We start from the raw sequence: 12,553 nt of genomic DNA, 5'->3' as shown, positions 1-12,553 counted from the left end.
AATGTTTCGAATCAACATATTTGCGGTGTTTCTCATGCATAATAAAGTACAAAATTTTTCGGCTCAACAATGCGTTTCGTATTCTTACCTTTTTCTTTATATATTTATACGTAATACATAAAGATAGACTAATGTACATTCGCTAGTACGATCATCTTCTTCTCTAGTAGACAAGAGATTTAACTGTGTTTCGTCACTTAAATTTTAACGATTTCCCATCTTCGGACGCTCGTCTTCAAACTCCTTGTATCAAAAGCTATTTCATAAAGATTCTCTTTGTTACTTTCACGATGATTGTACGTTAACTCGCGATCATTCTCTCGTTTTTTGAAATTTTTTAAATTCTTTCAACGTTCGTGTTTCTCAAACGGTTTGGCAATGTTTAATATTACAATCTAAAAATTTCATAAGAACGTTTTAGAATCTAAAAATCGTTAATAATGATTAATTAATTTATTCCTTAATTTGAGATAGTGCTTCTGTGATTTTATGGTAATTTAAGATACATATTGTCTAAAAAGGAAAAACAAGTTTCGTTTAAATATCAGTTGATATCGGTTGAATATCGAATGACAGAAATATCAGTTATATTTAAAATTAATGATGCTACATTTGTCAAGTTTGCGTATATTTGAAATGGAAGAAAATTAATGAAAAATTTGTTCAAGTATTTATTAATTAACACTAATTACGTCTCTTTTTGTGCGATAAATTCCAATACGTTCATTTGATTGTTGTAACGCTGATAAAATAATTCGACTTATTCAATTTTAACGATAACTAAATGTACAGTTCAGGTGGGACAAGTTTCGAATTGCTGCACGTGAGAACCAATGAGAGAATCCAGAACTTATAGTTCTCTTATGGTGTTATCTGTCATTAAAAAAATTCTCTTCGTTTAATTTCGATTTATTAAACGAATATTTATTTCGATTAAAATCGTCTTGATCTAACGAGAATTCGCTATATTAATATACATTAACAAAAGTTACGTATTTCAGTAGTATCGCAAGATAAAAAAGTTTAAAAACATTAAATCCAAGATACAAACGTACAAACAATAACATTATGTTAGCGTAATAAATTTTAAAATATTCCTACATGCATAAAATGACATTAACCCCAGAATATCAGACATCACTAGATACATTCCTTCTTCTTTTAATGGTCGCATTTATTTTTACTTTGTAATAATAATTATATACGTGTATATCCACAATAATCGCTAAATTATCAAAACTTAACGGATTATCATCGAGTGGCTATAACCTGGAAAATGTTAAAATATGAAAAGCTATGAAAAAAGTCGCAAGAATCAGTTGCATTAATATTCTAGGGTTAATCGAAGGTGCCAGTTGTAAAATTTTCTAAATTCGATTCTTATTTAAACTTTGATTTGCAATTGTAATAGGTAAGAAGTTATTCACAAGCAAAATACAAGAACTATCAAATACAGTCATCCATAACCCGATGACTATTTAAAACTGGCATCTTCAATTTTACGTGGTTCGTAAAATTTTCATTAAAATCGTCTCATTGTGATTCTCATTACACAATCACCCTTCGCATTCTCGAGTGAACAACGCTATAAAATATATGGAAGTAAAATGTATAGAAATCAATAAGCATCATCTAATTACTTCGTTCTTGGGGGGACTAAATTCTAGTTATTGTATCTCGTTCAAGGAAGACACGTGTCACCCTATCAACTCGTTACTCTAATCGGGAATAGGTACTCATACACATCAGGTTTCCATACAAGCATCGAGGACAACGAATCACAAACGTTCAACGATGAATTTTTTTAAAACGTGGGCAATATTCTTTTCACGCTTGACCTGAACCTCAAAATCCTTTTCCCTCGATCATCCTTCCTTCACACAGAGTATACCCTCGCTGTAGATATTAAAATTTTATAAAAGTCCAGGTCGTTCAACCCTCGTGAAAGGAGGTTGGAAACTGATATACGCCTTTCTTCTTTCACCGTTACGTATAAAATTATCAAAAGGACATGCAATTACCTGGAAGTGTTTTTTCATCGATCGATCGATGTAAATGATAACTTCGATTTGGAAAGAAATCGGCTTTGATCGTGCGTGGCTTAATAAGACTGAAATACGTGTTTCGTTACGCTGAATAATGGAGATTAGTGAAATAAAAATCGAAGATCGTATACGTATTATATACAGTAACATCATATATAACAATTGGGATGATTCGCGAGGCACAACTGTAAGCGATACATATGAGAAAATCAACGATCGTTAAATCGGCAACCATAAACACTCTGTGTATGAGACAAACTTTCTATTAGAGAAAACATGACTGTTTTAACAGTTTTCTGTACAATATACATGTAGCGTGGGTATCATATCTTCGTATATGACGTACGATATAATTTCTTACTTTTGTTCTCTTTTTAATAACGATTAAATACGCAAGGCCGAGACATTGTGCTTTTAATGTGCGCTTCCGTGGTGACGTCAGCGAATCTGACCAGCCAATTTCTCCTTCCTTGTCGTTGTTTTTCTTTTTTTCTTTCTTTTTTTTTTTTTTTACAAACTGTTGAAATCTCTATCGAAGAATACAACTTTGTGATTCCATTGAAAAATTTGCAAAGAACTAGAGCGTGTATCAATGTGGAAATTATGTATAATTATGTATTATTTAATTAACTGACGGACTAATTGCAAAATTCTGTTTCTGAATTTCAGCGATATTCAAATAAAATTTGGAGTAATAATTAATATAAATTAGATAAGAATATACAAAGTAGAAAAAATAAAAGGTATCTGTCGGTTGGTAAACGTTGTCACGGCCCTTCGATGTTTTACGTCGCGATGAATCATCAAACACGAGTCCTGCTAGATTATAATAATGGCAACGGTAATTCGCACGATTAATATCAAAATTATTTGATGTCTACGCTCTATGCTTATTATTAATCCCGACTAACCAATTACTCATCTAGGATGCACGGTCAATGGGATATTAATTTTAATATTAGATTCGCAATTTACATTTATTCCGCACTCGTTTCAGCATACTCATTGACCAAGATTTTCAAGGAAGACAATTATAATCGTGGATGCAATAATGATTAACATAAGGAATAAACGAAATGTTTTGAACTAACGTGTGTCGTACAAAATATAAATTAAAAAAAAAATATAAAGTGGCGAGTAATGTAAGACTTGAAGAAAATCAGAATTCAACGCATTGAGTAAACAAATTGAAACAAAATCTGGTATACGATGTATTATGAATGAAATATATATATGTAGTTGTATGACGAGTGCAGTTGAGCTTCGTTCCTTGATAGTTTCACGAGTGTGATATTTGAAACCTTGATAGTCGTTCCTCGGTATAAAATGAAGAAAGGATTGATCATTATAAAAGACCCATGAGAGTGTTGTTCCTGTTTTCACTTTCATAATATTAACATCGGTTCGTGATCTTTTCATGAAGTACCTTTGTTCTTCTATAAAATAAATAGAAATTAACGATATTATACTTTGGCAAACGAGGAAATAACTTTATCAGCAACTTTTGAGTTGCTACGTGAAAACGATCCAAGCAACGTTTTTAAAATTTCCTATATCTATTCTTCGCCCACGCTTCGAGATTAATCTCTTCCGTTTAGTGCTCGATTCGATCTACGATACACGTAAAGTATACAAAAGAGAGAATCGAACATGACGAAAGACGAAAGTAAAATGAAAATTATTGCGATAATGGCACGCCATTCCTTCTTTAATCGACTAGATTTCGTGGGATTACTTTCCACGATAGATCTCTATGATACGATCCTGGTCCACGTACTCAAAAATGTGAGGTGCGTCCATCAAGATCCCAATGGTACCCGCGGTCGTCACAACGAAAAAAATGTAAAGCTGCAGTCGATCGATTACCATCGCCACGTACTTCCAATCTTCTCGCGTCTGAAACATGTGTACATATTAACAAGAAATTCTCGTGCTTTTTACACCCCACTGTTCAACTACATTAGCTCACAAGTAACAACCAAAAAATTGTAATGAAACGATCGAGCGATTCCTCACCTGTATGTACAAATCTTCGTTCCTTAAATGTTCAGCGATAAATTCGACAGCCTCCGTTGCCTTGCTAGCTTCCGGGCTGAGCAACACAGAGTCTGAGCTTTCGGATCCTCTTCTATCTGCCAAACCCTCACCACCAGCGGCACTAGAACTGCTAGTCGTATGGTGAACCTTCCTATTGATCTTACAGTTCGGATGATGAAGATCGGATAGTTCCATCACTTCCATCTTCGATTTGGTCAACGAGGCTGGCAAATGTTTCGGCAACTCTGTCGGGCTTCCTGAATAGGTAGAAGTTGGTAACGTCACGTTCGGAATCTCCATCATCCACCTTAGACGAGTTTTCTTCGGTCTCCTCATCAATAATATCGTTGGCAAATACTTTAAGAATATTTTTCTGATTAGCTGTGGCATTCTGTGCGTCCGCGGTCCACGGAAGTTCCAGTTGATGATGATCACGGTGACGAGAATACTGACCGTGTTCATAATAAAAGTAAACAAAAGATACTTAGCGATCAGTGGAAGCACCAGAGACGTCGGAGGCAGAATCTTGCTGACTAATAATAGAAAAACGACCAACGAGAGCAAAATACTGATCCCCAGCGTCACTTTCTCACCAGCCTCTGCTGGAAGATAGAATACCAGCACGCAGAGAAAAGAAATAAGAACCGTTGGAAGAATCAAGTTCACCGTGTAAAATAAAGTTTTGCGTCTGATGATGATATAGAAAGTGATGTCTGTCTCCGTCGGAAAATCACCCTTATAAGTGTTTAGGTAAGCCGGAACGTTAATGATATCCCAGGTACCGCTTTTCCAGTAGTCGGACAAGTCGACGAAATTTTTATTGTTGTATAAGGCTAGAGAGACTTGGTCGCCATTGAAAGTCCACGATCCAAATTTCATGATGCATGTTTGCTGATCGAAAGGAAAATAAGTTACATCGATAGTGCAGGAACTCTGGTAGATCGCTGGTGGAACCCAGAGAACGTCACCATTTGGATAGATCAAAACGTTGCTTTTGTAACGCACCTCGTAGTTGCCATCGGCGCTGGAAATTGGAAAAGTTGATAGTTCTTTGGAGTCGGGGAGTCTCTTTAAAGCAAAATTTGTGCGAATGATACATGAGTTATGGTACTGTAGCGATATATAAATACAAAAGTACAAAATTTGAAAGGTTACGTACTTATTAAACAATACAATATCCGGTTTCCATACTTTGTCAGGTGGTAACCTGAGAACTCCAATTCCACCATAGTCTGCTTCGTCCCATTGTAATTGATAATCCGTCCAAATAAATCTCAACCATACGTTCGATTTCATAATTTGGTTTTTCTCGTTCTGAAAAATGACTCACATTCATGTTTCTATTTTAGAACTGATATTAATTCTTTTCTATATAATGAATAATTCTATAAACTAATTAAAACCCATAGATAATATTTACATGATTCGTGACGTACACTAAGTCATAAGTAATGTTATTGGTGTTCACAAAAAATTACTGAGAAGTTTTACAGAATAGTTTAAACCGACACTCATACTGCCTGTCACAAGCACCTTCACTTACAGTAAATTTTATCTTTAGAATATTCGAGTATCAAAGATTCTCACCACGTTGATCAGTTGCACGAAAGCAAGGCCGAAATTCACGTGCACCTTCTCCGTCATGTTCTGCACAGGTCTAATGAGTTTGTTGTACCCTCTGAACAGATCTCGCACCAACCTCTCCTCATCTTCGGAGCAGAGACCTGAGAAACAATTCGACGATCAACACCCCAAATTCGATACCCAAGAAACAACTCAAAAAGAACAATAAAACTGATCACGTTGCCGAACTTATGACGCTTACCAACGCAGAAAACAGCAGAGATGAGGAGAAAACGCGCGAGCCGCAAACAAAAATACATTTTTGGACAAGTTTCAGATGTCCCACCCGTAGACACCCGTAGACACTCCACAGCCACCGCCACAGATCAATATGAGTACGCAGACGCTGGCCAATAAGTGCATTTCCTCTCTTGCCTTCCGATCCACTGCCACCTACCCTCTTCCATGCTTGCGAAATTAATCAACAATCCTTTCACACCGTTGGTTTCCACGCCCGAACCTGTTTTCTTCTCTTCCAATTCGATCTTTCCTCCACACGATCGACGAAAAAGCGGCGTCACACCGGAGTAAGTGGATGTTTGGACTTGGAACGTGTGACTGGGGTGCGACACGCTCAGAGTTTAAGGGTTGATGGGCAGGGTTGTTCACAAGCGATACGCTTCACAGATGCGCAGTCTAGATGCTCGCTGCGCGGAGTCGGTTCTACTTTATCGAGGGATTCTGGACAAGTTGGGGCATTGGCGTGAGGGTGGTTATCGGGGGTGGAATATTCGCGAGATTAAAGGATTTTTTGCTGTTTCAATTATTCCCTTTTTAATCGCTTTGAACTTTGATTCGGCTCAAAATTGACTTTCCAAAGACGCAAACACTGATCATTTTTCGATCCTGAAGGGTTTCGAGATGGCAAGAAATATGATCCCAAACAATTTTCTGTGACGGGATTTAATGCTAAATTAAAAAATACTTTGGTTCGTGCGAGGTTTATTTTATCGATTATAAATGAAAATATATATATTGGAAACTTTTAACAAGTATCAGATGCTTAGTTGCATTTCCAGTATGTACAACAAATCAATGCACACAACATTACTGGAATTTTTAATAAGATACAATATACTTACATATTTATTAATTTAAAAATGCAGATGTTACACAAGCGTTGTTTTCGATTCGATCGTACTCTGAAGTTTGATTTGTAATTGGTTACTATACAATATACTTAATTCAAGACTGCTTTCTTCGAAATTGAAAATGATTATCGACGCATAGAAGTGCAGAATAAGCAGCTGTGCGGTACTGCACTCTGTGTTCACGTTGCGAACAATTTTGCAACAAATATATCCATTAAATTTCAGATTAGTAAACTCAATTAGATCATCCGAGTCAGATGTAGAATCTCGACGATCTATATTCCCGATTATTTTTTTAGAGGTCTATAGTAATAAAACAAAAAATAGTCAATTGTCGGTTTGAATAGCTCTTCGTCCGAAAGAGACTATTATTCATAACGTATTTGCTGCTGCATTGTTCCCTTTTGGATTGTACATACAAGCTCTCGAACTAATTACCGTGAAATTTCCTGCATTCCGCGTTTAATGCGAACCTAAAATCGGCAGAATTGCCAAGCTGCGCGGTTGAAACTCTGTCAGAGATACAATCACAGGTTATTTGGAAATAACCGATCTTCTGGTAACAGATAGAAATCAGTTCCCGAACGAGAGGAGCAAATTTGCGCAACCAGCAAAGCTGTCATTGATAAAGTATAAGATAAAGGAGGACTTGCTTGAAAAGGATTATCTCGGAAAAAAAAGATTTGCAATAATATTTTATTAAGGTAAGATGATAAGATATTTGTAAGGTATTAATAGTTAATATTATAATATTAAATGAAATAGTTAATATTAAATGTATTAATAATTAATTAATAACTTATTGTCTGATTTTATGTACAAAACCATTAGGTAAATGAATTGTAGCCTTGTATTTTGCATTTTACAAATAAAGGAATATTATGAAGAATGATGTTTATCTCTCCATAATTATTTTCATCGTCGCTATTAACAAGAAACTAAAGCTTTGCGAATAATTATAAATTCTGGTGAGGAGTGTAGCTCGTTATTTATTCGAAAATAATTGTTCCCGACGGTTTTGATGACTGCTATGGGAATAATTATTTCAAACATCACGATGGAATGTAGACAATAGAATTATCTTTTAGAAACTGTTAAATTTGCGAACATTCGCAACCTAGTTAACTATGAAACATCTCCATAACTATCTAATAGTATTTAGGATACAGTATGTGTTGTCAATGATTTCTCTCTCTTTCATTCTCTCTCTCTCTCTCTGTCTCTGTCTCTCTTAAAACAAATTATATTGTACCAGTTGTATTTGAAAGAGTTAAAATAGACTTTTTAGTAATTATAGGAATTATAGGAATAGGCTGACCCAGTTAGCAAGGAAATAACAAACAGCGTCGAACGAGTCTCATACGTTTCTTAAGCCGGAACACAAACGGTATTCATCAACAAAATCGAGCGATATAACCATGATACATCCGAATCGATCTCGAAAACGATTCGAAGTTTGATTCGCGATTTTATCACTGAGCGTATCCTATTCCTCTACAAGGTTTCGCAACTTATAGAAACTATACCTGCCCAATCCGATAACCGCTCACCGTATGCGTATTCAAACGTGAAAAAATGCGCGGTGGAAAGTTCTGGCCAAGCAATAACCGCGCAATTCGTAAAATGCTCGAGACACGGGCCGATTCTAGAAAATCGGCAATCTGCTGCGGTCGACCGTGGTATACCATAACGTTTTACGTTTGTGTACCAGATCCCGTTGGCATGGTGTGGTGAATTCGGCCGGAGTTATTGTTATGTCAAACGATGCGAGTGCACCGCGTATTGTTACGACCGATCCGTTTGCTGCTGCAAAAAGAGTACAGAAGAGAAAGCTGAAAAAAGAGAGAATATATATAATATAAAAAAAGGAAAGGTACGTTTTTTTTTCGTTTTTAGTTTTATATACATTGTAAAGAGAGAAAAGGAATGTATCTATGCACGGACGCGTATACAGAGTTCTCGTGTGTGTCAGAGACGAATTATTAAAAAAGCCTTTGTCGCGGCCCTTTCGCCCCGCTTTTATATTTAAACATCCAGCCAGCGTGTTCGACTCAGATCGACCGAGCCGAAAAGCTACAGCCAGCAGCTTTTTCACCTGCGATTCGTGGCTAACGATATTTTTTTCATCGAAATACGTATATCTATATACTATATACGTTACATAGACACGATACGTAACGCGGCTGTGAGCTTGCTTTCAAGCCAAAAAAATGACTATTCAAACACTTTCTATGCTGGTCATCAACTGCATATTACTGGAGAATAAAAACTAGGATGGAGTGGATGTTACCATAAAATCTTTTTATCGTTGTGCTTGGTATTCATAATTAGAATTTTACAAGTTACGAAATACATTATGACGTTTTTGTACTATCATAGATTTCTTAGTAATATATACATATATACCTGTGTATTACTACTATTAATATTTTCTCGAAGTATTTTCTCGAAGTATTTTCTCGATTATGATATGTGACAGATTTAGGCTGCGTTTTTGAAAAACTAGCTTTCATTAAAACATTCGATTCCGACGAAAATATATTCAACGCCGAGTTATGGAAACATAGACTGTGTTCTAGCTTTTAAAATTCATCACCGTAATCTGGTCATTAGTACCGAAACAAAACCGTTTATACGTTCGACGAGTCCCGATTGTTCCACGCGAGATTTCTTTGCGCTGAAATTCCTTACACTCGCAAAGGATGTTTAATTGACAAAGTTTTGTAACGACGAATTACGAATTCCATCCAGTAAAAATTCTTATTTCGAAATTCGCAGTTCTTCCGCGTTAACGGTGTTCTTGTTATTCATTGTTTCACATGAACCTGATACGAACACATTAAAATACGTGGATTAACGAGAAGCGTAATATAAAATTTTCAAACTCCTCTGAATTTTTAATTAAACCTCCTTAATATGTTCTATAAAATTTAAAAATTATTATTCATATCACATTTTCCGAATTGTATTCCATCTTCGTGTCATTGTGCTATGCCATTTTATATTACAGAAATGTTTTTGAAATAGAGTAAAAAATAAAAGCCAATGGCACGAATGTTTCGTTTGTTGTTATCCACCAAATTAATTTAATTCCATATCCAGCAGAAATTTCTTCATTGGCGTAATATCATCTTTGGATGAATCTTGAGACAATCGGTGATTTCGTAAGAGCAAAGCTGCGTCTGCAGAAACACGTAGGATATGTGCGTAATGGAATTCAGTCGGATAGGAACACGTCTTTAGTATATACTGTGACTCGAAAGCAAACAATTTCGACAGACAATTTCTAGTCCATACTTGCCTGCTGGTATTTTAGCTTTATGCGAGCCGATCGAAAACCGCCGATGTCAGCATGAGCGGTCGCATCGGGCAAAATAAGCACAAATCTAAGAAAACTCGATACAAATTAATCATCAATAATTCTTTGCAGCTATCTCTCACAAATGGTCGAACGATAGTAATGAAAACATTTTTCTTTGCTGTGATAATTACTTTTGTCGATACCTCAATTTAAAAATATCAATAAAGCTTTTTAAATATCTTTTACATATTAAGCACGTTTTATGCGATATAACGTGTTGTCAGAGATTAGAAGGACGCAGTTTCCATAGCAAAGCCATCGAAATCTTCGTAGTTAATTGAAGACATTGAGGTACTGCTTCTGGATCAATAGGCAAACGATATTCAATTAGACAAAGGGCTTAAACGTTAACGAGCTCGAGATTTCGCCTTTGATATTACCCTGACCCAGATACGTCAGGCCAAATGATAATTCTAATGTTTCAATTAAAAAATGAAAGGTTGTTGTCGAAGGATACAAGGAAACTTTTATCCGAGAATGCAAACGTCTATATATTAAAAAAGAAAAGAAAGACAAAAATATTCTATTATTCGCATTTCTTCTGTAATAATGTTTTGAATTCTAGTAGGTTTTCAAAGGTATTTAAATAACGACTCGAGATGCTTCTGTCCAAAAGCCTCAGTTGCAACCAAATTTCAACACAAAACAACTTTCATTTAACTAGGTAAAGTTTTAAAGCCAATATATGTAGCAAATGTAACATGTTAGCAATCAGTTGCAAACTTTTACTGAACGCATACCTAATTTTCCAGTGATGACTCTATTCGCGAAACGTAAACTCCAAATTTCTTGCTCGTGCCAAAAATTTAAAAATACCATTCGTTGAAAGCAACAAATAATTATTCGGGCGGAAACGATTTAATTCGTTAAACGAACGATCGATGAGCGAATGAAATACATGTAGTATGCGTATTGGCTTTTTAGAGAAATTATACGAGCTCATTACACGCACACAAAAGAATTGACAATAAATGGGAAGTCGGGGAACAGAGGAATATAATTACGGCTGATCGAAAATTTTCCAGTTTTTTATATTTTCCCAGGGGTCCTTGTGATTACGTCCATCGGATGTTTAACAGTTAATGACCACTTGTTCCGATTCGGATTAACGAAATTCCATGAAGCGAACGCTTTTCCTCAACGATTAAAGGAAGGGTGGAACATTAACGAGCAGATAATTCGCTGTAAAAGCGATTGAGAATACATTCCGCAACGCAGAACAGGAAATTGTTCTGCGAACAAGAATAAAGAAAAAGATTTTGCTCTGTAATTTGGAAGTACTTGTATAGTGAAAACTTGAAACGTAATTTCGTTCTGTTATTTAGTAACAAATTAATTAGAATTAATTTAGATCAAATAACTTTCCTGATTCCTAGTCGCGCTACATTTTTCATTGAATTTTATTTTTATTGCGTTTTTATAGCTTGGAATATATTTTTTCAACTCCCGATATAACTCGGAAACGAGGTTGTGCTACACGTACGTTCGTATTTTATTAACAAAAACCAAAGAAAAACCGGTTCGGTCCCCTGCGGTCGTGTTAATTTATTAGTTATAGAGACAGTCGGAAGGGTCATCAATTAACCGTGCTGGGAAACAATGACCGCCTTCGTACGGCAAACAGCTGCAGATTCGTTTGTGAACGACACAGCCCGTCAATAGATAAACCGAATGATTGACAAACACACACCAAGGAACAATCTAATTTGATTTGAACACTTGCGGTATTTCTACTGCGACTCGTATTTACGCTATCCACTGATATTCCAAATGCTAATCGCAAAATATGCACCACATTTCATGATCCTGATTTATAACTAGACTGCGGATGTCAAATAAATTCATAGTTTTATCGACACCAATAAACAACTAGGATATAAACAGAGATTCGTTTCTGGCAATTATTATTTGCAAAAAATTACTTCTAGAAATGTTTTGTCATATTTGAACGATATCTACTTAAATTGTTATTAATATGATCGCTCACATTAAATAATATACACCTACATAAATATACACGTATCCGTTGCTTAAATGCAAACGTTTAATAGAAATACGACAGTTTGTATTGAAAGAGTCACTTGTTGCAAACATGATCGTAAACAATTCAAACAATTAACCAAGTTACCAAGTGAATTTGTAGAGAATTTAACTATTTCTATATGCTTGTTCGATTATTATTTGGTAAGTTTAATTTTCACATAACACTGCCAATACACGTGCGAATTATACAATATGACCAAGTGAATACCTTTTAATTGCTTTTCGTCCATTTATATAAATAGAATTTGAATCTGTAGAATATTTAGTGATCACTAATCTAGTTGTTTAATGAACCTGATTAACATGCAGTGCGTTCCAAATTGAAGAAGATTAAGTACCATGACGAGTAGATT

General features: G+C 35.4%; 2 protein-coding genes across 2 annotated transcripts in view; one reads left to right on the top strand and one right to left on the bottom strand.

Moving 5' to 3' along the window:
* The window catches only part of LOC132913419 (furin-like protease 1), a 351,740-nt gene that overhangs the window by 123,668 nt on the left and 215,519 nt on the right, over positions 1-12,553 (top strand). The gene's annotated exons all lie outside the window — the stretch shown is intronic.
* LOC132913437 (acetylcholine receptor subunit beta-like 1) lies at positions 321-6,325 on the bottom strand. Its single transcript, XM_060971792.1, has 5 exons — positions 5,908-6,325; positions 5,670-5,806; positions 5,242-5,396; positions 4,062-5,106; positions 321-3,941 (listed from the first exon to the last, which is right to left on the bottom strand). Exons 1-5 carry the CDS (start codon positions 5,963-5,965, stop codon positions 3,777-3,779), a joined length of 1,560 nt encoding a protein of 519 aa, XP_060827775.1. The 5' UTR covers positions 5,966-6,325; the 3' UTR covers positions 321-3,776.

This window comes from Bombus pascuorum, chromosome 13 (genome assembly GCF_905332965.1).
Source record: "Bombus pascuorum chromosome 13, iyBomPasc1.1, whole genome shotgun sequence".
In the NCBI taxonomy this organism is placed as follows: Eukaryota; Metazoa; Arthropoda; class Insecta; order Hymenoptera; family Apidae; genus Bombus; species Bombus pascuorum.
This window is presented reverse-complemented; position numbering and strand designations above follow the sequence as displayed.